The sequence below is a fragment of the Dermacentor andersoni genome, chromosome 3 (genome assembly GCF_023375885.2).
Source record: "Dermacentor andersoni chromosome 3, qqDerAnde1_hic_scaffold, whole genome shotgun sequence".
NCBI lineage: Eukaryota > Metazoa > Arthropoda > Arachnida > Ixodida > Ixodidae > Dermacentor > Dermacentor andersoni.
This window is the reverse complement of record NC_092816.1, coordinates 183,557,687-183,578,631: the sequence shown is the minus strand read 5'-3', so window position 1 is coordinate 183,578,631 and position 20,945 is coordinate 183,557,687. Positions and strand designations below refer to the sequence as shown.

Genomic DNA, 20,945 nt, shown 5'->3' with positions numbered 1-20,945 from the left:
AATAATATTCCTATGTACATATGCCCTACGTGGACAGAAACATCAGCGTACCGATGTGTCGAAATGAAACATGGCCGAAACTTGGTTTTTCGCGTTAGCTTGCGACAATGTGCCTTACGCGTTCATGCGTCAGCACAGCCATTATGCTTACTTTGGTTTCGGTGGTGCGTACATCGGCTCTTATCGCTAACTTGGGCTCATTATAGGTCTGTTCTTTCACGCGGTAAATAAATTGGGGGAGATGTATTAGTGGAAGTTGCATCGAATGATGGGGTTCATGGGCGTGCCCTGGGGGCAGCCGAATGCAACCCCGAATTCGCGCGTGTTCATCACGGGCGCGTTGCAGCGCAGGAACGGGGGCGGGTAGATGGCGTTCTGACTGAACGTGTAGCCTTGGCCGGAGCAGAACATCAAGCAGCCGCTGACGAAGAACAGCTGCTGCGCTGTGTAGCCCAACGAAGCTGCAGGCCCATCGCCACCCAGCTTCACCTCGGACTCTTGCTGCAGCAGCGCCTTGAATGCCAGCTGAGCCTTCTCGAGGCCCGCGTTGTCGGCGAATGCCTCCGAGATGGAGTTGTTGCCCAAGGTCTGGCTGCCCGAAGCGTCGTTGATCTGCTGCAGCGATCGCGTACGCAGGGGTTTTTAGGGAAAGTGCAGGGAACGAGTGAACATGCAAATGATAAAAAAGAAAACCAGGAGGCCGCTTAAGCTTCGCCTTTAAGCGTGTAACGGAAATCACTCAAAGATGCCTGACTGCTTCTCACGCATCCCGACAACTGCAGCTTATGCAACCGTAATGTTTACCCGGAAGCGCTGGTCGCGAACGCTATGCGCGAAGGTAAGCTTTCAGTCTTTTTTTCCTCCTTCACCTCCACGTGCCGCTGCCGCGGATGCGCGGAGGCGAGCGGCATCTGGCTGGTGACGCAAGGAACCTAGCGGGGTGCGCCGCTCTGTGAATGGTGTAAACACTCGAAAAAGGGCATGTGTTTGAGTTTCCGCATCACAGAATTATGTTTTCTCGTATATTCAAATTACAATCCGACGCTATTATGTCTGTAGGTTGTGTTGAAGTTGAACTTTACAACTTTTTCACACATCTTACTTTGAGAAATTCAATTAGCTCAGCAACTCCTCTGCGCCATGCGGAGTGCTCGCGTGGTTCGGTATCCGTGGTTCGGAATAACATTTCGCGCACAAGACGGCCGGCGCCGGGGCCGGACGCCAGTATAGGATTTCCTGCAACACTTCATCTTATCGCGTTAAAAAGTGAGCTGAAGGTTTAAGGAAACGCCATTTCACTCATGTGTTACTCGGGGAACTAAATCACCTGCTTGGCAAGGCAGGCGAGGCGGGTGAGGAACTCTTTGTGCGAGGACGGGCTGTAGAGCATCAGCGGCTGCACGTGCTGGTCAAGGGTCGAATGGGTAGCGTCGAACGCGTGGGACAGCTCGTGTCCGATGACGCGGCCCAGGCTGCCAAAGTTGATGGCCGGCACATCAGCGTCCATCGCGAACGGCGACTGCGCCGTACGAAGAGCGTGCGATATGTTCACAGTTTCCAAACGAATGTCCATGCCAACTTTCGGTGTTGTCCTCGAAGATAATCGATTAAATTTAACGCGCAGGATCGGTTGTGGCAGACCGCATGGAGTAGTCAGTAGATGCAGCACCTCTCACCAGCCAGCAATATTGCTGTGTTGCTAATTACAGTTTCATATGCGAATTTTGTAGCAAACGAGAGGAAATACAGCGAGTCTAAATAGCCGCAATAAGGGAATTAATTTCGTAGAATGTAAAACAATCTTAATAAACAGAGGACATGAAAGAAATAGGGTGCGGCAGGCAACCGAGAACGAACACACGAGTAAAGGTAGAACACTCGCACTTGTTACCATTGTGTTCGAACCTGATTTCCTGCAAGGGTCATAATCACTACGCTACTACAGTTTATTTGGGTAAGCTATCAGAGACATCAATGACGGTCTTGATGCGGTTCTGAAAGCGTTAGTAAACATTGATGTGGCGAATCGTTTGAGTGTTTGCTACTGTGTTTGCAATGGCTGCCTTGAAATAGCGTTGGTGCTTGAGGTTCATTGTTGGCTTCCCTATCACCAAGTTTCTGCACGCAGTCCATAAGGCATAGGCCTGGATACTTCTGTAGCGAATCTTAGCAGTCAAGTCATCACAAATGCTTGTAGACGAGCGCGCCCGTGCCCCGAAGCAATGTGCGCCTGCGCAGACTCATACTGGAACTCGCATGCTTATTTCATATGTTCAGTGTTCATCTGAGTGAGTGACTACTAACTCATTTTCTTCAACGTGCATCGAAACACCGCATCTGAGGCTTTCAGCATAGAATGTTGGCGGCATGACGTGACCCTGCTGTAGAAAACCCTAAAGCCGTCACAGACGGCTGGAAGTTCGTTTTTAATATTGTGGGAACTTACATATAGGGCTAGAACCAAGCAGGTAGTCATTTATTTTGTTGCGTTTCTGAACTCACAGACACTTATTCGCCTGCAAAAGGGCCAAAGCATGCCTCGCTTTCGGAATGCTGGAACTTTTTCAGCGCGAGATTGTACATAATTGTTCGTACATAAATCATTGTACAGAATTATTTGCCATTTTGTTCGTCAAGAATTGCTCCCTTTTAATGATTTAAGGCTAGTACCATTTGTTTTTGTAAACGACGCGTCTGATAGTACGCTCATCAACTTGAAGTTCTGCGATTATTTGCTGTGACTTAGGTCTTCTGTACCGGTTGGGAAGTTCAGCTGCCGAAAACCTACCCGCTCGTTGGCGATGACATTTTTTTTTTCGGCAACTGATTTTATGTGTCCTTCTGGGTCGACCCGCTTCATTTGTCCTTAATATAAATGATTACCTTTTCAACACTCCCAAGGCAGAAGGCAGTGAGAATAAAGTACCTTTAACGTACTTTGCAAACACGCAATTGCCACGGCTTTTGCTGCTTTCGCCACCAGAAACGTCCAGCAAGATCAGCATTTCATGCGTCCGCCAGCAGAGACCTGCGACCGTATCTTCGGCCTACAGGAGCTTGCGCACACCGCGGACGCGAGCCTTAGCATTCCTGCGACGAGTTGTACATGTTCTGCATCCCCACGGTCCCGTCGATTCAGAACGAATTTTGCTATTCCTTTGCAGCGTCCGTCGACAAGAAGGGCAAAAAACTAGTGGTCACCATGAGAGTGGCATGTACTTTGCAAGTTAGTAGCTATAAAATCATCGATGTTTCGCTAGTTTTTTTTTTATATCACGTGATGTTATGATCCTTTCCTCATTGAATAACGTATTGCTTGTAGAGAAGCCGCTGACTCAACTCTTGCCAGAATTAACAATGTTAGCACAATAAATCATTCGCGGCGGTTGTTTCTAAAATAAATACAACACAACCACCTCCTGCAGAACGGCCTCGTCCATGCTCTGGCATACATTTTACGATTCTTTGACCTTGCAAAAAAATTAAAAAAGTATGTCATGACAGACGCGAACACGATCTCGCAAGACTGAAATGGAGTCACCTTCGAGATCAAGGTCTTTCCCATTTTGACAGTCGTTTAGCTATATTGCATTGCTGCATTATCAGAACTGTTAATAAACAAATAACTAACATGTTTTCTGAAAGAGGACGAAATATCGAATGCTTCTTTTTTTTTTTCTTTTTAGCAGCGGAAACACCACCTAACACGTGCTGAAAACTCGTGAAGACGTCATCCGTGACTCGCCTGCAGTATTGTCCCGGAAAGGACGACCACGTTGAAGACCGGCATGTAGTAGGCGTTCACTGTCATGACCGGCAGCAGCATCTCGCTGCGGCGCTTGATCTTCTCCGGGTCGGTGTACATGAGGCGCCGGAGCTTGCGGAAGCGGCGCCGGCGAGCCTCGAGTAGCTGGTCACCGAAGGCGCCCGCGTCCCTCGAGAAGGAAGGCAGGAAGTCGTAGCTTCGGTCGGCGGCACCCGGCTGTAGCAGGTGAGTCGTGATTCCGTCCACAATCACGAGACTCGTCATCCTGTCCTGTGTGTCGACGTGCGTGGACATCAGAGAGAGAGGGAGAGAAAATCCTACATAAGTGCGGAGGATTTCTAACGGTACCAATAGTCTACTATTACACTATTATAACGGTTAAATGCGTTAAGTTGACCAATTAGGCGTTTATTTTGCAGATGTAAGGCGTCATGGAACGGACAGATTTTGCTGGGGTACTCGCCAGAGAATACTTAGGCATTAAGTACTACTTCTAGGCAGCGCGTGTGTTGGCTGTGGCGGCCGAACCATTTCACAACCAAATCGTAAGAGTTGCTCTCGCAAAGTAAAATAAAGTATGAAATGTCACCACCCTTATACCAGGACCCAGGTTACAGTAGGCAGTAAAGGCTCGCGTTTTTTTTTTTTTTTGCTGACTCCAACGCTTTACTTATTGACGTGTTTGCATGGTGGTGGTCTCTTATGAACAAATATTTTCACTGCTTGGCGTTCAACTTTCTCATACCTGTTGATGAGCGGATACCCTATTGTATGCTCCCTTGGACGAAACCCCTCGAATAAGGAGCAGGTATAGCAAGGATATATTTGTTTATCAATAAAGCTTGAATTCAACGATACGGTAGTAGTATAGTCATGGGACGTGGTACGCAAGATACACATAAGTAGAAATGTAGTTCCGACTTAGCGCCATCTGTGGATACCACGCGTGCCACTTCACTCTATATTTATCGTTGTTTGCAACAGCACATGTCTACTTTTTCTCAGTAATACTGCCAGCCTGCATCTGACGTAAGAATTATGTGCGAACTTATTTTAGCCTGTAATGTATAATGGCTGACAATATAGAAGTGTGTGCTTTATACTATACCAACCTTTACTAAATATCTATGCCACATCTGTCTTTGCCTATTTTTCTCGGATTTTCACACACTTGCTTTCATAGTGTAAGCAAGTGTTAGATGGCGATGCTGAACATGTAGTCAACCAGTCGCATGCTGGTGTCTGTGGATTTCCTTTGTAGCTTCGCGCTACATTCTGGTGCACTACAATTTTTCCCTTTCACAGATTCTTGTCGAGCCTCGCTAATTCAGTGGCAACCTGCTTCCACCGCAGTAAACTACAAATAAAGTTTTCAACCATTCCAAATGTGTTAATTCATCGAATCTCTTATTGCGGACCTTTGCTGCTGGAGACTCGCTTTGTCTCTGCCCGAGGTGCAGTGTTCACATGGTGGGATCACCTAATACACCGCATGCTATATACAGGCAAGCAGGAATTATAATGGGTGTCGGCAAGAGCTGCGAGTTTTTCCAAGAAGTTAGTATTGACAGGCGGGTTGAGTTAAGCTTGGGACAATGCGTGCAGCACATTGGATTAAGTTCAGCGTGCTGGTCAATGTGGTGCGCTCTCAAGATGGCGCTGCGTGACGTCGGTCGGTCGCGTTCAGTGTTCCCACGTTGCGCATTTGGTCAGCGGCCTCTCGTGTGCGTGTGCGAAAATATAATGGCAGGAACACCTTGTTGTCGTAGTGTGTGTGTGTGTGTGTGTGTGTGTGTGTGTGTGTGTGTGTGTGTGTGTGCGCGTGTGTGTGTGTGTGTGTGTGTGTGTGCGTGTGAGAAGTGTGTGTGATTGAACTATTTGAATTCCGGCGCAACTCTCACTCTTTCGCCTCGTTGATGGCTTGCATACTTGGCACAACATAACGTTTTATAAATTATTGCCGATACCATCAAATAAATTACGAATCTTGGGGCCCTAATAGAACAGTAATAGTGCATGGTTGGTGTGATGCTCTTTTTCATGAGTCGTGACAAGTGCAATGAGCTTTTCTTCCGGGCCCCTTTTAGTTGCGTCATATATGAACCATTTAGTCCCGTGGGTAGTGGTAATAGAGAGGTCAAATTCAGTCTTTTGACAGTAAGTACCTATTGCCACTGGCCAGTCGCCGTCGGTGACAGCGTGTCCGACTTCATGATTGGCTGACATCAAATCTTATCAACAGTTTTTAGCGTAAGAACTTTTCGTGAATACGGGCCAATAATCTTTAAGCGATTTCTGCACGCTAAGCTAAATTAGTCTAATTTTTTCTCTCAGTTCACTTGCTTTTTGACGGATTTAATCTTAAGGCAGCGGAGATCGCGATCAGTTGAGTGGCGGTGGAGCGGAACTAGTGAAAACAGAAGTCAGAAGTTCCTGCGTGCGTATCTCATTCGGATGGTTCTAACTACTGCAATATTGGGAACTTTTCTTATTCTCTCTCCATTACTCGCTACCTTTACATAACGTCGCACACAAGAGTGAGAGATCCCGGCAGCAGAAACTTCGGCGAGGGTGCTAATCGCATCTTGTGTCAATTGCAGGACTGCGAGGAACGGGGAAGCTGCTACGCTGTTTACCGTGAGCTACGAACAGGGCGCTGACCTTGGAAGGTCCATTGCTGCTCGTAGGGAGCCTGGAAACAAGGCTACGAAAGGACCGCGCCAGCCACCAATGAGTCAGAACAGTGAGCGATCCAGGCAGAATAAACTTCGGCGTGGGTCCTAATCGCATCTTCTGCAAATTAGAGGTGCATTTGCTTAATTGCTCGCTCTCCGCAATGACTAGTGATAAATCTGCAACCTTGATAAAAGAACTGCTAAAATATGCGAATGACGCTTTCGCGAATCTGCGACAAGAAACTGCTGATCTGAAGCAAAGCGTAGTGTAAATGAGCGAAGCCTTTGAAGAACTTAGAACTGAACAAGAAATGACAGCACTTAAATAAGAGCATGCTGCCTTTAAAAAAGGAAGACCAACTAGAAAGGTCACTTGCTGGCATGATGAATGAACACAGATGAAGCAATATAGCTGAGCAACTAATAATCAAACTAAAGGAATCAAAATCCACAGGTGCCCGCGTGGCATACTTACGTCTACACTATTAAAATATAGGAAAGTCGAGCCCTCAACAGAAAGGAGGTTAGGAGAGTAAGAAGTTCTTTTTATCCATATAGATACCCACGTGACCATAGGCGTTGTATGCTAACCACCGAAGTCATATCTTAAGTCTTTCCTGGCAAATTGAAAAAGAAAACTAGAATGTTTTACAAATAGAAAGCATAATGTGGTACTATGTGAGAATTTTAACGTTCACGTGGGTGACCATTCAAGCACACAGTATCGGTATCTAAATTAAATTATGGGGTTTTACGTGCCAAAATCGCGATCTGATTATGAGGCTCGCCATAGTGGGGCATTCCGGAAATTAGGACCTTCTGGGGTTCTTTAACGTGCACCTAGATCTAAGTACACGGGTGTTTTCGTATTTCATGCGCATATAGATGCGACCGCCATGGCCGGAGTTTGATCTTGCTACCTCGTGCTTAGCAGCCCAACACCATAGCAACTAAGCAAGCACAGCGGGTAATATCGGCATTTACTTGCGTGGTATGGTATTGAAAATTCTATCAGAGATCTTACGCGTGTAACGGCAGCTACATCGTCCATATTCAATGATATAGTAAGAAACATTAAAATAGGAAACACTCTTGCGGAATTCTGACAGGTCACGTCATTAACCATTTTCCTACATTCACTAGGGTTGAGGATTGGGCGAGTTGGTATTGCATTCTAGAACTGGTACAACGCAACATACAAAGGAAGAAACAATCCGGTTTATCTGGCCGTCTCGGCTTGTTTCTTCCTTTGTATGTTGCGCTGTACCAGTTCTAGAATTCCTACATTCATTATTATCCCTAGAAACGATGACTGTGCAAGGGTGTCAACCATACACATTTTCCCCGGTTGGATTATGTTACTAGCAACCATGCTACCCAGGCAGCGGATTTTTTTTTTCTTTTTACATCATAGTAATACAAATGCGGTATATTAAAATTTTATTCCAATGTTGCAGCCCGCCAGCATCAAGAAAGATGTAGCTCGAGCAGAAACGCTTACCTATCAACTCCCATACGCCCCTGGATGGCGAATGTCATGTTAAAAGTAATTAGCCTCAAATAGCCATTGGCTGTGGAAGATGAAACAAAATGGCGGAAACACCTACTACAAAGAACGATGCAAAATAAAGAAGAATATATCGCTCTTGCTCATGTGCAAACGGTAGAAAGCTGGAGTGCCGCAAGGTTCCATAGTCGGCCTTCTTGACTTTTCCTTGTTGGTTGATGATTAACCTTCATATCTCGCGCACTAAAAGGCTGTACTCTATGCCGATGACACGGCATTTCTCTAAAGCACCGCTCAATTGAAGCAGCCGAAGTTGTTGTGAACGAGAACCTGAATAAGGCAATGAAGCGGCTTGCCAGCAATAAATTAGCGATGAGTACAAACAAAACAAAATTCATAGCTTTCGCCTCAGATCGCAAACGTTCCTTAAATAGCTGCAGTCTCTACCCTAGTGGAGTAGCTACAGAAGGTGTCGATGAATAAAATAGAAGCGACACTTGAGTCGGTGTTTCATTGGGTGTTCCACATCGACCGCCTATCTAAAAAATTGTGCATAGGCTGTTTGGAATTAATCAAGGCGCGATGACATTTTAGTAAAGAAGTACTGTGACTAATACATTACATCATTGTTCACTGTTATATAACCTATCGTAGAAAACCATTGGGTCACACTTACCTATCGCATTACGCAGCTGTAGGCACTTCGAAAAAGAGAGCGCTGAGAATTGTGACTTTTACACCCACAAACATCTGCTCCTCTCTTTAAAGATTTGAACATTATGCCAGTCAATCAGGCTCGTCATTATAAAGTTGCAGTTCTAATTCACAACGTAGCATGTACATACATTTACTTTCCGTCATCGTACTTAGTGTAGCCCGAACGTAATTCAAGGCTGGTCATGAACATGAAATTAAAGTTGTCGCAAGACAACAATGTGTGTGGCCGTCATGTGATATGCTTAGCTGGCCCCGACCCCGAAATCTGAAATGCAATACACCTGTGGAATAAGCATACCAAGAATTTTACAGCCGATTTAAAAATCCACTTATAGCTACATAATTTCTTTTGTTATTAAGGTTAGACGTCAATGTATACGGCCTGTAAACTATACGTTACCTTGATTAAATTTTACATGTATCTGGGAATATTTATTATATCTTTTTCATTCATTAGGCATGTATACTCTTCATATTATATGTTTGTGATGTGTGTGTCTTTTCGTTTGTGTTTCGCTTCAGTCTCTTCTAGAATATTTTTATGTAATGGATCTGTTACCAGCCGAATTGGCTGAGGGTCCAGATGCTGGATCACAATATTGTCGTTGCATTTACTTTTGCCAATAAAGGGATTTCAGTTCAATTCATTGCATCCAGACTTATCTATCCTTACATTTCGTCTGTCGCACTGCATCAGTTTAGATGAGACCCACTGTGGTGGCTCTGTGGTTGCAACATTACCCTGCTCAGCACGAGCTCGCAGGTTCGGTTCAGTGTCGGCGGACTGCATTCTAATGGGGCCAGATTGGAAGTACGCTTTTGCCGCTCTCTGGCGTTAACTCAATCAATCAATACATGATACAATCAGTTGACCAGCTGTAGCGCAAGAGCCGGGACGCACCACATTCGCCTTTGAAGTGTTCGCGTCCATCCAGGCGAGGCTTCGGAAGGAGCGCACGGAGGCGTTGCGGATGTGCTCGGTGAGCGCGGCAGCCTGCTTCACCATGTCCATACGCCCGATGGCCCTGAGAAGCAAGTGGCCCATGGCAGCCGGGGCCAGCTGCAGCATCGCGGAAACGCAGATCTTGGCGCTCAGCACAGGAGAGTCCCGGAAGAGTAACTTCTTGGAACAGTCGGACAGCGTTGCGGAGAAGGCGTACGCCTCGTTCATGACAACCTTGTAGGAAAGAAGAAATTTTTTTTTGACATTGCATGGCCTTGCATTAGAATGGTTTATCTGAAAGATACCTTCTTCATCGATAGCATCTTTCAATTCACGTAATTCTAAACGCGAAATTAAAGCTGTCATAATCGTCGCGGAGTCAAATTTCGTCTAGCCCATCTTGTGACTTGTGGCTCACGACATTCGCCTAGTGGCCCACGATGTCACCGCGAGCCGCTCGTGTTGTGCTTTATAACATACTTCATTGAAAAGTCGCACTTTCTGTTCATTTTGATTTGAAAGCAGGTATGCAGTATGAGGAATTCGAAGCTAAAATGAAAGCACCCGATTACCAAGCACTACCAAGCACTGACGCCTTGCGGGGCTTGAGAGCCCATTAAGATCAAAGACTGCATGGTGGAAGGACACAATGTGAAATTAGCGGAACTCAACTTTCGAGTATGGGCGTCGCAATAATAGAGCTCGATGTATCGGCAGTTTTTTCTTGGCATTTAGGGTACCATAGGCATGGGCACCGCCATATTTGATAAAGTTCACAGCACCTTCCAGTGAGCGCATCCTGAGTTGCGTTTGCTGGCTTGTTTGAAAGTGCCATGGCGGCAGCTTGCACGGCGCTTACAGCCGCTATTTCGCTCACCACTGTAAGTAGTGAGTGGGCAGACGACAAAAGGCTTTGGCTAAAGCTGCCGCGATAGTCGATGTGTATCTTTCATTTATGTATTCTGTCTTCGTTGCAGTCTCAATATCGTGCGAGTTTACCGGCTGAAGGCGACGAATGCAGCTTGCCTGATGTTTGCTTTAACATTGGAGTTCCCTTTATGCTGTACTCTTTACAGTGATATATTTCTGGGGTTGTTACAGCCGTGCGCCGGCTGTCGTGTTTGACTGTATATGGGACAACTTCGTTCGGTAATGAATTGTGTTCTTGCACAGAAAATGCCTGTTTGCGACCTTTTCCGGCTGTGATAGGTTCCAACCGAGTAAATGTTGTCGCGAGCGCTGATCACATAACTTGTCGAACGGTTTTATGAGGACTTAAAACACAGCTTAAAATGTACTCGCGTACGGGTGGACAAAATGTTGTAAGCGGCCGAGGATTCGTTCACCTCCTTTTTTCATTTCCCGCTCACAAAGAAAGCACGCTGTGCCCGCTTATTATTCCACATTTGACTTCTATGCATTGCAAAGTAAGGTTTCTCGAGTAGGTCAATCGCGCTTGCGCGGGAAGGACATGTGGCTGAAATCCGTATTTGTGGAAGTTTGAAATTTCGTAATTTCGTGCGCCAGTGGTGGCGGTAACGCTGTGTTGTTGTTACAGTTGGTGTTACCTTGGAGTTCCTGCCCGCAATCGGATGCCGGTGATTGCAGACAGTTAGCTGTCCAGCGCCGGCGGTAAAGCTTGTTGTGCTCGTTTGTTGAAAAGCGTGCATCACGAATAATCGTAACCATGGGCAGCCCTTGTGCAGCAGAGGCGGCCGAAGCTTGCATACAGCCTCATCCAGCTCATTCAAGTCTCTGTCACAGTTCTTACAGCTTACGACAGAACACGTCTTGCCTCTGCTCCTACACATTTTAAATAAATAGCACGAAGTAACTCGCGTCGTTTCAGCGGAACCTTGCTGGTGCGGCTGCTGCCAGCTTAGTTAAGGGCCAATTAAGCTCAGAAAGCCTGCTTGCTTTCAATTGAGAAGGCCTTCGTGTTTTTAGGCACTTAGCTAGATTGTTAGCAGACACGGAGTTTTCCTCGTAGTGTCTTCTGTTCTCCAGATGCATAAAGAGAAGCACAAGAAGGGAGTGCCTGGCTGTGCCCCTTCTAATTTTGATATGCTTTGTTGCACGGCTAATATGCTTCACGTCAATGCATTTTTCACGCTTCTGCGCATAAGACGCTTGTACTGCGGCCTGACATAAAAACAAACAGTATTTATTGAGCTCGAATATTTCGAATAGTGAAAGTGTCTTTCAAATTGAATAGAATAATAACGAATTCGAATCGAATATTTGAAGTTGGAATATTCGCACAAGACTTCTACTAGACCTATTTCCTTTCTTTATTTCCTTTTTGACATGTACTTCCCTTACAAGGCGGGCGGCAGCATTGTATGAGCGGAGGCCCCTTATCTACAGTCAGATGCCGCGACGCATATGGCGTCGACGAAAGTATAAATGGAGAAGATTTATCTCCGCGTAAACATGATGCCATACCCGCCGTGGCTGCTCAGTGGCTATGGTGTTGCGTGGCTCAGCACGAAGTCGAGGGATCGAACCCCGGCCACGGCGGCCGCATTTCGAGGGGGCGAAATGCGAAAACACCCGTGTACTTAGATTTAGGTGCACGTTAAAGAACCTCAGGTGGTCAAGATTCCCGGAGTCCCCCACTACGGCATCCCTCATAATCAAAGTGGTTTTGGTACGTAAAACCCCATAATTTAATTTTTTGTTGCCATCAGCGTGTGGCAATCCCACCGGAGTCACTAAATGTTGCTCTCGTTACGCCATTCCAGGGCGCCATGTTGGATCATGGTGCGGTACAAACTTCGCTTGGTCGATGTCACTCTTTTCGTGCATGTTCGACGATTCTTCAACAGATTAGGGACTTATAGCTCAGCGAGTTTACGGGTCAGTTCTCCCAGCGGACGAGCGGACACGCCATTGCGCATATGCAGTGGCGTCAGCATGTTTACGGAGCGCGTCGCTCGCTCGCTGTTATCCTCTCCTCAGCGGACCAACGTCGGCGTCGTCTTAAATGCGGCGCTGGATCGCCAGTAGGCGACAAAGCCTCGGAGGTGTTTCGCCACTGAATAGGACCTCTGTTTCTTGCAAGAGGTTGCAATAAGGAGGCCGTTTGACGACGACTTGGAGTGGATGACCGCGATCGGGAACCAGAAGCAAGCGCACTAATATTTTCACGGTAATTTCAAGCTTGCTCGACAGGTAGCGCAGCAAAGCGTTCTGCTCTGAAGTACCTTGATGATTGGAAAGCACAGCTACACTACGAACAATTCCTTGCGTATTTTATGACAACCTCGATTTATAAAATTGCAATTAGCTGCGAAAACGATTGGTTCAATTAAGCGGGATTCTATATTGGGGCAGTACTCTGGCTTATGTACTGTCTTGCCCGTTGAACTTAGCTGGCTTAGTTACTGGCGAAAACCGGAAGCTTCCTGGTGTGCCTGCATGTTAACGGCCAAATATTTTGTATTTATGGCCAGCCAGCACTCATGCAGTATCAGAACTTAATTTGCACCAATACGTGAAAATGCCAACATTTATATCTGTCTATGTAAAAAAGACAACAGCAAACAAAAAGCAAATCTACGTAATCTCTTCGTAAGCTTCAAGGAAACGTGCGCTGAGAGCAAACCCTTCGAAGGCCTGCATGAATTTGCAACTTAAACATTTGCTGGTACTTGGCATTTTCGAGAGTTTGCTGCAGTGTCTTTGTGGCAGCAATGAAAGCGTTAGGGACTTTGAGAAGGAGATGCGCCGATCGCCTTGGTGGGCACCCGCTCTTTAGCAAACTTTACCGAGTTGACCGGACAGGCCGCCATTGGAATCTCAACCTGGCAACGTTTAACGCTAAAACGTTATCTACTGAGGTGAGTCTAGCAGTGCTATTGTAGGATTTAGAGGGCAGTAAATGGGATATAATAAGGCTCAATGAACTTAGGAGGATGAAAGAAGCATATACAGTGCTGAAAAGCGGACACGTCCTGTGCTACCGGGGCTTAGCAGAGAGACGAGAACTAGGAGTCGGATTCCTGATAAATAAGGATATAGGTGGTAACATGCAGGAATTCTATAGCATTAACGAGAAGGTGGCATGTCTTGGGGTGAAACTTAATAATAGGTACAAATTTTAGGTCGTACAGGTGTACGCCCCTACATCCAGTCATGATGACCAGGAAGTCGAAAGCTTCTATGAAGACGTGGAATCGGCAATGGGTAAAGTCAAAACAAAATACACTATACTGATGGGTGACTTCAATGCCAGGGTAGGCAAGAAGCAGGCTGGAGACAAGTCAGTGGGGGAATGCGGCACAGGCTTTAGGAATGACAGGGGAGAGCTATTAGTAGAGTTGCAGAACAGAATAATATGCGGATAATGAATACCTTCTTCCGCAAGCGGGATAGCCGAAAGTGGACATGGAGGAGCCCGAATGGCGAGACTAGAAGGGAAATAGACTTTATACTCTGCGTTAACCCTGGTATCATACAAGATGTGGACGTGCTCGGCAAGGTGCGCTGCAGTGACCATAGGATGGTAAGAACTCGAAGTAGCCTAGACTTGAGGAGGGAACGAAAGAAACTGGTACATAAGAAGCCGATCAATGAGTTAGCGGTAAGAGGGAAAATAGACGAACTCTGGATAAAGCTACAGAACAGGTATTCGGCTTTAACTCAGGAAGAGGACCTTAGTGTTGAAGATATGAAGGGCAATCTCATGGGCATCATTAAGGAGTGTGCAATAGAAGTCGGTGGTAACTCCATTAGACAGGATGCCAGTAAGCTATCGCAGGAGACGAAATATCTGATCAAAAAACGCCAATGTATGAAAGCCTCTAACCCTACAGCTAGAATAGAACCAGCAGAACTTTCCTAGTTAATCAACAAGCGTAAAACAGCTGACATAAGGAAGTATAATATGGATAGAATTGAACATGCTCTCAGAAACGGAGGAAGCCTAAAAGCAGCGAAGAAGAAACTAGGAATAGGCAAGAATCAGATGTATGCGTTAAGAGACAAAGCCGGCAATATCATTACTAATATGGATGAGATAGTTCAAGTGGCTGAGGAGTTCTATAGAGATTTATACAGTACCAGTGGCACCCACGACGATCGTAGAAGAGAGAAAATTCTAGAGGAATTTGAAATCCCACAAGTAACGCCGGAAGAAGTAAAGAAAGCCTTGGGAGCTATGCAAAGGGGGAAGGCTGCTGGGGAGGATTAGGCAACAGCAGATTTGTTGAAGGATGGTGCGCAGATTGTTCTAGAAAAACTGGCCACCCTGTATACGCAATGCCTCATGACTTCGAGCATACCGGAATCTTGGAAGAACGCTAACATAATCCTAATCCATAAGAAAGGGGACGCCAAAGACTTGAAAAATTATAGACCGATCAGCTTACTCTCCGTTGCCTACAAAGTATTTACTAAGGTAATCGCAAATAGAATCGGGAATACCTTAGACTTCTGTCAACCGAAGGACCAGGCAGGATTCCGTAAACGCTGCTCAACAATAGACCATATTCACACTATCAATCAGGTGATAGAGAAATGTGCGTAATATAAGAAACCCTTATATATAGCTTTCATTGATTACGCGAAAGCGTTTGATTCAGTCGAAACCTTAGCAGTGATCGAGGCACTACGGAATCAGGGTGTAAACGAGCCGTATGTAAAAATATGTGCGATCACGAAAAGGCGAGCAGTGTGAAGCCGACGACGACGATTAGAAGCTAGCGTGGGCTGTTGCCTTTTGGCCAAGTGCAGCGTATTTTCTTGTAAATATACTTGTACATAGCTTTTCGTCTGCGTCTTCCTACATAACATATCTGGTGGAGGTGGACGTTCCCTGTACCTCGTCACGGAGCTTCGCAGTGGACGGTACGTCGAGCCTTCCTTCATGGCTCCCGGCGACGACAACCCGACTCCGCCGGCTCCGACCCCTGCTGCCACTTCGACGACCTGCATCACTCTCCCCGCTCCCCGCGATCCTGGCGTATTCTCGGGCAAAGATGGGGAAGACGTCGATGACTGGACCCTACCATTATGCTCGCCAACGTAGTCTTTTACCTCGGTGGCACACCTCGAGTTTGGTATCGCACGCACGAAGATGAGCTCACCAGTTGGGATTCACTTGAGACACAGCTTGGAGACTTGTTCGGCAAACCCTACGGTCACCAACTTGCCGCGCAGAAGGTGCTTTCCGGCCGTGTGCAGACGTCAACGGAGCCCTATGTCACGTACATTCAGGACGTCTTTCCTCTGTGCCGCAAAGTTGACACCCACATGACTGAGTCAGACAAGGTTGCCCACATCCTCAAAGACATTGCCGATGATGCCTTCAACTTGCTCGTTTGGAACAACGTAGCGACGGTGGATGCTGTTATAAAAGAGTGCCGCCGCCTGGACCTCGCTAAAAGCCGACGTATTGACCAGCAGTTTGCCTGTCTGCCCAACACCCCAGTGACATCTTCCTGTGCCGACACTCCTCGTAACAACAACACTGCCGATGTTACCAGGATCGTCCGGCGTGAGATCGAGGCCGGCTATCCGGCTGCCTTCGACTCCAGTCCCACCAACACATCTGCAGTCACGGTCTCACTGATCCAGGCAGTTGTCCGCCAAGAGTTCGAAAACATGGGTCTTCACACCATCTGCTCGGCCCATCGTCCTGATACCCGCCCTTTTTCTTCGATTCCGCCCCGGCCCGCATTTTCTTACCCACCACGTTTCCGCAACCCATCTGAATGGCGCACTGCTGACGACAAGCCCATTTGTTTCCACTGCCATCGAATCGGGCACATTTCTCGGCACTGTCGCAGTCGCTGGAGTTCCGCCACCCGGTCTACTTATACTGCCTACTCTCGCCCCCCAGGTGGCCCTTCTCGTCCTTATGCCGCACGCTCCCATAACGCCGCCGCTGATTCTCCTGCACCAAACCGCTCCTATTCTCGTTCGCCTTCGCCCCAACGACGACAATCTCGCTCTCCCCAGCCCCGTCGCTCCTATTCGCAGACTTCCTTCGGACGCCGCTCCCAGCCGGAAAACTAGACGATGCAGCGCCTCGAGGTGACGCTGCATTGCTCCCTACGCCGCCAAATCCTCTACTGATGTTGCCCACTCATCTGAACCTTCTTGACGTGCAAGTCGACGGTGTTTCTGTGTCTGCACTCATAGACACTGGGGCGCATTTGTCCGTAATGAGCGCTGACCTTCGTAACCGGCTCAAGAAAATTATCACGCCCGGCACGACGCCTGTTGTCCGTGTCGCCGATGGCGGAACAGCCCCCGTAATTTGTATGTGTACCGCCCGTGTCTCCTTCGCCGATCGCTCAACAATCGTGCTATTCACAGTCATCGCCCACTGTCCCCCCGACATCATCCTCGGCTTAGACTTCCTCTCCGCACATTCTGCTCTCATCGATTGCTCCGCCAGTACTCTCCGCCTTGACCTACCCGTTCTGGATCCCGCTGAACCACACCCCAGTCGCCTCAGTTCCGTCGACTTCGTTCGCTTGCTACTTTCGGCACTGACTTACGTTGACTTAGTGTCATCCCTACCAGTCCCCGACGGTCTCTACATCGCGGCTCCTATGCAAGATGTGCTCCTTACACACGGGATCACGTACAGTACCTCATACAGTTTTATCTATTACGGCGAATTGCGTCTGCCTGCCAGTGGTCAATTTTGGCTTGACGACACAAGTGCTGCCACGCGGAATGTCTCTGGCCCAGCTTTGCTCATTCGAGGATCACTCAGTAGCATCGATTGCAGTAGACGACAATTCAGCCGATCCTCCTCTACCATCGCAGTCGGCAACTTGTACCATCGCCGACTTACAGAAAATGATTGCGCCCGACTTGCTGCCCGAGCACGCTCGTGAACTCTACCACGTTCTGTTTTCCTACCACGATATTTTTGACTTTAACGATCGTCCTTTAGCCCAAACTACAGCTGTCAAACATCGCATTAATACCGGCGATGCCCCTCCTATTCATCGCCGCCCGTATCGAGTGTCACCAGCTGAGCGTCAAGTTATTCACGCAGAAGTTCGCAAAATGCTTGCCAAGAACATTATTGAACCATCATATAGTCCATGCGCGTTACCTGTTGTACTGGTCAAAAAGAAGGATGGCTCATGGCGCTTTTGCGTGGACTATCGGCACCTTAACAGGGTTACCAAAAAGGACGTGTATCCCCTACCTCGGATTGATGACGCCCTTCACTGCCTCCAGGGTGCTCGCTAATTCTCCTCTATCGACCTTCGCTCCGACTACTGGGAGATTGCCGTGGACGATCTCGACCGCGAGAAGACTGCTTTTGTAACACCCGACGGTCTTTGTCAATTCAAAGTGATGCCCTTCGGTCTATGTAACGCCCCTGCCACTTTTGAACACATGATGGACTCCCTTCTTGACGGTTTCAAATGGTCCACTTGCCTGTGCTACTTGGACGACGTTATCGTATTCTCCCCAACGTTCGCTACGCGCCTCGAGCGCCTCTCAGCAGTCCTGGACGTTTTTCATCGAGCCGGTCTGCAACTCAACGCATCGAAGTGTCAATTCGGCCGTCGCCAGATTACCGTTCTTGGACATCTCGTTGACGCGAACGGAGTGCAACTGGACCCAGGCAAGATCCATGCTGTTGCGCACTTCCCTGTTCCAAAGTGTGTCAAGGATGTGCGCAGCTTCATTGGCCTTTGTTCGTACTTCCGCCGTTTCGTGAGAAATTTCGCCGCCATAGCACGACCACTAACCGAGCTTTTGAAAAAAGACGCCCCTTTCCAGTGGGGCGATAACGAGGCCTCTGCATTCTCACATCTAATCGACATTCTCACAACGCCTCACGTTCTGGCCCATTTCGATCCTTCTGCGCCTACCGGAGTCCGTACTGATGCCAGTGGTCACGGAATTGGCGCAGTACTGGCACAACGCCAGCGTGGCCACGACCGTGTTATCGCTTACGCCAGCAGGCTCCTCTCACCCGCGGAGCGCAACTATTCCATCACTGAGCGTGAGTGTCTGGCCCTAGTTTGGGCGGTTGCGAAATTCCGCCCATACTTATATGGCCGACCCTTTTCCGTTGTCACAGACCATCACGCGCTTCGCTGGTTATGCTCACTGAAAGATCCTACAGGAAGACTTGGTCGCTGGGCCTTACGCCTACTAGAATATTCGTATACTGTCACCTATAAATCTGGCCGACTACACATGGACGCTGACTCCCTGTCTCGCTACCCGGTCGACGAGCCTGACGACGCTGACAGTAGTAGCGCCAGCGGCATTTTCTCTGTGTCTGCCTTCGCTAACATCGCCGATGAGCAGTACCGAGACCCATCTCTGCGAGCACCTATCGAGCGTCTGCGCTCTACACCTACCGACGCATCCGTTCGCCGATATGTCCTCCAGGGCGGCATTCTGTATCGAAGGAACTTCCTCCCTGACGGATCTGATATTCTTCTTGTCGTGCCAAAACAGCTACGACAGACTGTGCTCTTTGAGATGCATGACGCACCCACTGCAGGACATCTTGGGGTAACCCGCACGTACGACCGCGTCCGCCGCTGCTTCTATTGGCCTGGTCTCGCTCGCTCCGTTCGACGCTATGTTGCTGCCTGTGATCCCTCCCAGCGTCGGAAAACACCTCAGGTGCTACCTGCCGGTCATCTCCAGCCGATCCAGCCGGTCATCTCCAGCCGAGAACCATTCTTTCGTGTTGGATTAGACCTGCTCGGTCCCTTTCTCACGTCATCCTCTGGGAACAAATGGGTAGCCGTCGCGGCTGATTACGCCACCCGATACGCTATCACTCGGGCTCTCCCTACCAGTTGCGCCACGGACGTCGCGGACTTTCTCTTGCGTGACATTATCTTGCTTCATGGCGCCCCGCAACAGCTGCTTACTGACCGTGGTCGAAACTTCCTCTCGAAAGTTATCGCTGACATTGTGCGTTCCTGCTCTATTCAACAAAAACTGACTACCTCATACCATCCTCAAACCAATGGCCTGACAGAGCGGTTAAACCGTACTCTTACCGATATGCTGCCCAAGGACGTTTCCAAAGACCACCACGACTGGGACATTGCCCTTCCTTACGTAACATTTGCGTACAATTCTTCCCGGCACGACACCGCCGAATTTTCTCCATTTTATCTACTGTACGGTCGTGAACCTACCTTGCCCCTAGACTTCCTCCTGCTGCAATCTCAACAAGCGAGTATGCGCGCGACGCCATCGCCCTCGCCGACCATGCACGCCAGCTTGCCCGTGCTCTACTGACGGCCTCACAAACCACTCAGCAGTGTCAGTACAACGCCCGCCATCGTGACTTACAGTTTTCGCCTGGTGCGCTCGTGCTCCTGTGGTTGCCCTCTCGTCACGTCGGACTTTCAGAGACGCTCCTTTCGCGATACACAGGGCCCTACCGCGTGCTGCGCTAGGTGACGCCTGTGATTTACGAAATTGGTCCTGTGGGTTCAACCTCGTCCTCTCCTCTGACATCTAGTGATGTAGTGCATGTCAGTAGGCTCAAGGCCTACTACACTGCTTCCGGGTCCGATCTTTAGTCGCTCCGGGACGGCGCTGAAAGATATCTATAGGGGCTCCACAGCAATCGTAGTCCTCAATAAAGAAAGCAACAAGATCCCAATAAAGAAAGGCGTCAGGCAGGGAGATACGATCTCTCCAATACTATTCACAGCGTGTTTACAGGAGGTATTCAGAGAGCTGCATTGGGAAGAATTGGGGAAAGAAGTTAATGGAGAATACCTTAGCAACCTGCGATTCGTTGACGATATTGCCTTGCCATGCATAGTAACTTAGGGGACCAATTGCAATGCATGCTCACTGACCTGGAGAGGCAAAGCAGAAGGGTGGGTCTAAAAATTTATCTGCAGAAAACTAAAGTAATGTTTAACAGTCTCGGAAGAGAACAGTAATTTACAATAGGTAGCGAGGAACTGGAAGTGGTAAGGGAATACATCTACTTAGGACAGCTAGTGACAGCTGATCCGGATAATGCGACTGAAAGAATCAGAAGAATGGGTTGGGGTGCGTTTGGCAGGCATTCTAAGATCATGAACAGCAGGTCGCCATTATCCCTCAAGAGAAAATTGTACAACAGCTGCGTCTTACCAGTACTCACGTACGGGGCAGAAACCTGGAGGCTTACAAAAAGGGTTCCACTCAAATTGAGGATGGCGCAACGAGCTATGGAAAGAAGAATGATGGGTGTAATGTTAAGGGATAAGAAAAGAGCCGATTGGGTGAGGGAACAAACGCAAGTTTGTGTCATCTTAGTTGAGATCAAGAAAAAGAAATGGGCATGGCCAGGACATGTAATGTGGAGGGAAGACAACCGATGGTCAT

The 20,945-nt window shown here is 48.0% G+C and overlaps 2 protein-coding genes across 2 annotated transcripts; both read right to left on the bottom strand.

Annotated features, from left to right (window-relative positions):
- Nucleotides 1-246: 246 nt before the first annotated feature.
- LOC126524692 (neprilysin-1-like) lies at nt 247-1,507 on the bottom strand. The gene is made up of 2 exons (XM_050172984.3): nt 1,328-1,507; nt 247-615 (listed from the first exon to the last, which is right to left on the bottom strand). Exons 1-2 carry the CDS (start codon nt 1,505-1,507, stop codon nt 247-249), a joined length of 549 nt encoding a protein of 182 aa, XP_050028941.3.
- Nucleotides 1,508-3,661: 2,154 nt separating this feature from the next.
- Nucleotides 3,662-9,914, bottom strand: LOC126524276 (endothelin-converting enzyme-like 1). The gene is made up of 2 exons (XM_072286806.1): nt 9,567-9,914; nt 3,662-4,036 (listed from the first exon to the last, which is right to left on the bottom strand). Exons 1-2 carry the CDS (start codon nt 9,834-9,836, stop codon nt 3,731-3,733), a joined length of 576 nt encoding a protein of 191 aa, XP_072142907.1. The 5' UTR covers nt 9,837-9,914; the 3' UTR covers nt 3,662-3,730.
- Between the last annotated feature and the right edge of the window lie 11,031 nt (nt 9,915-20,945).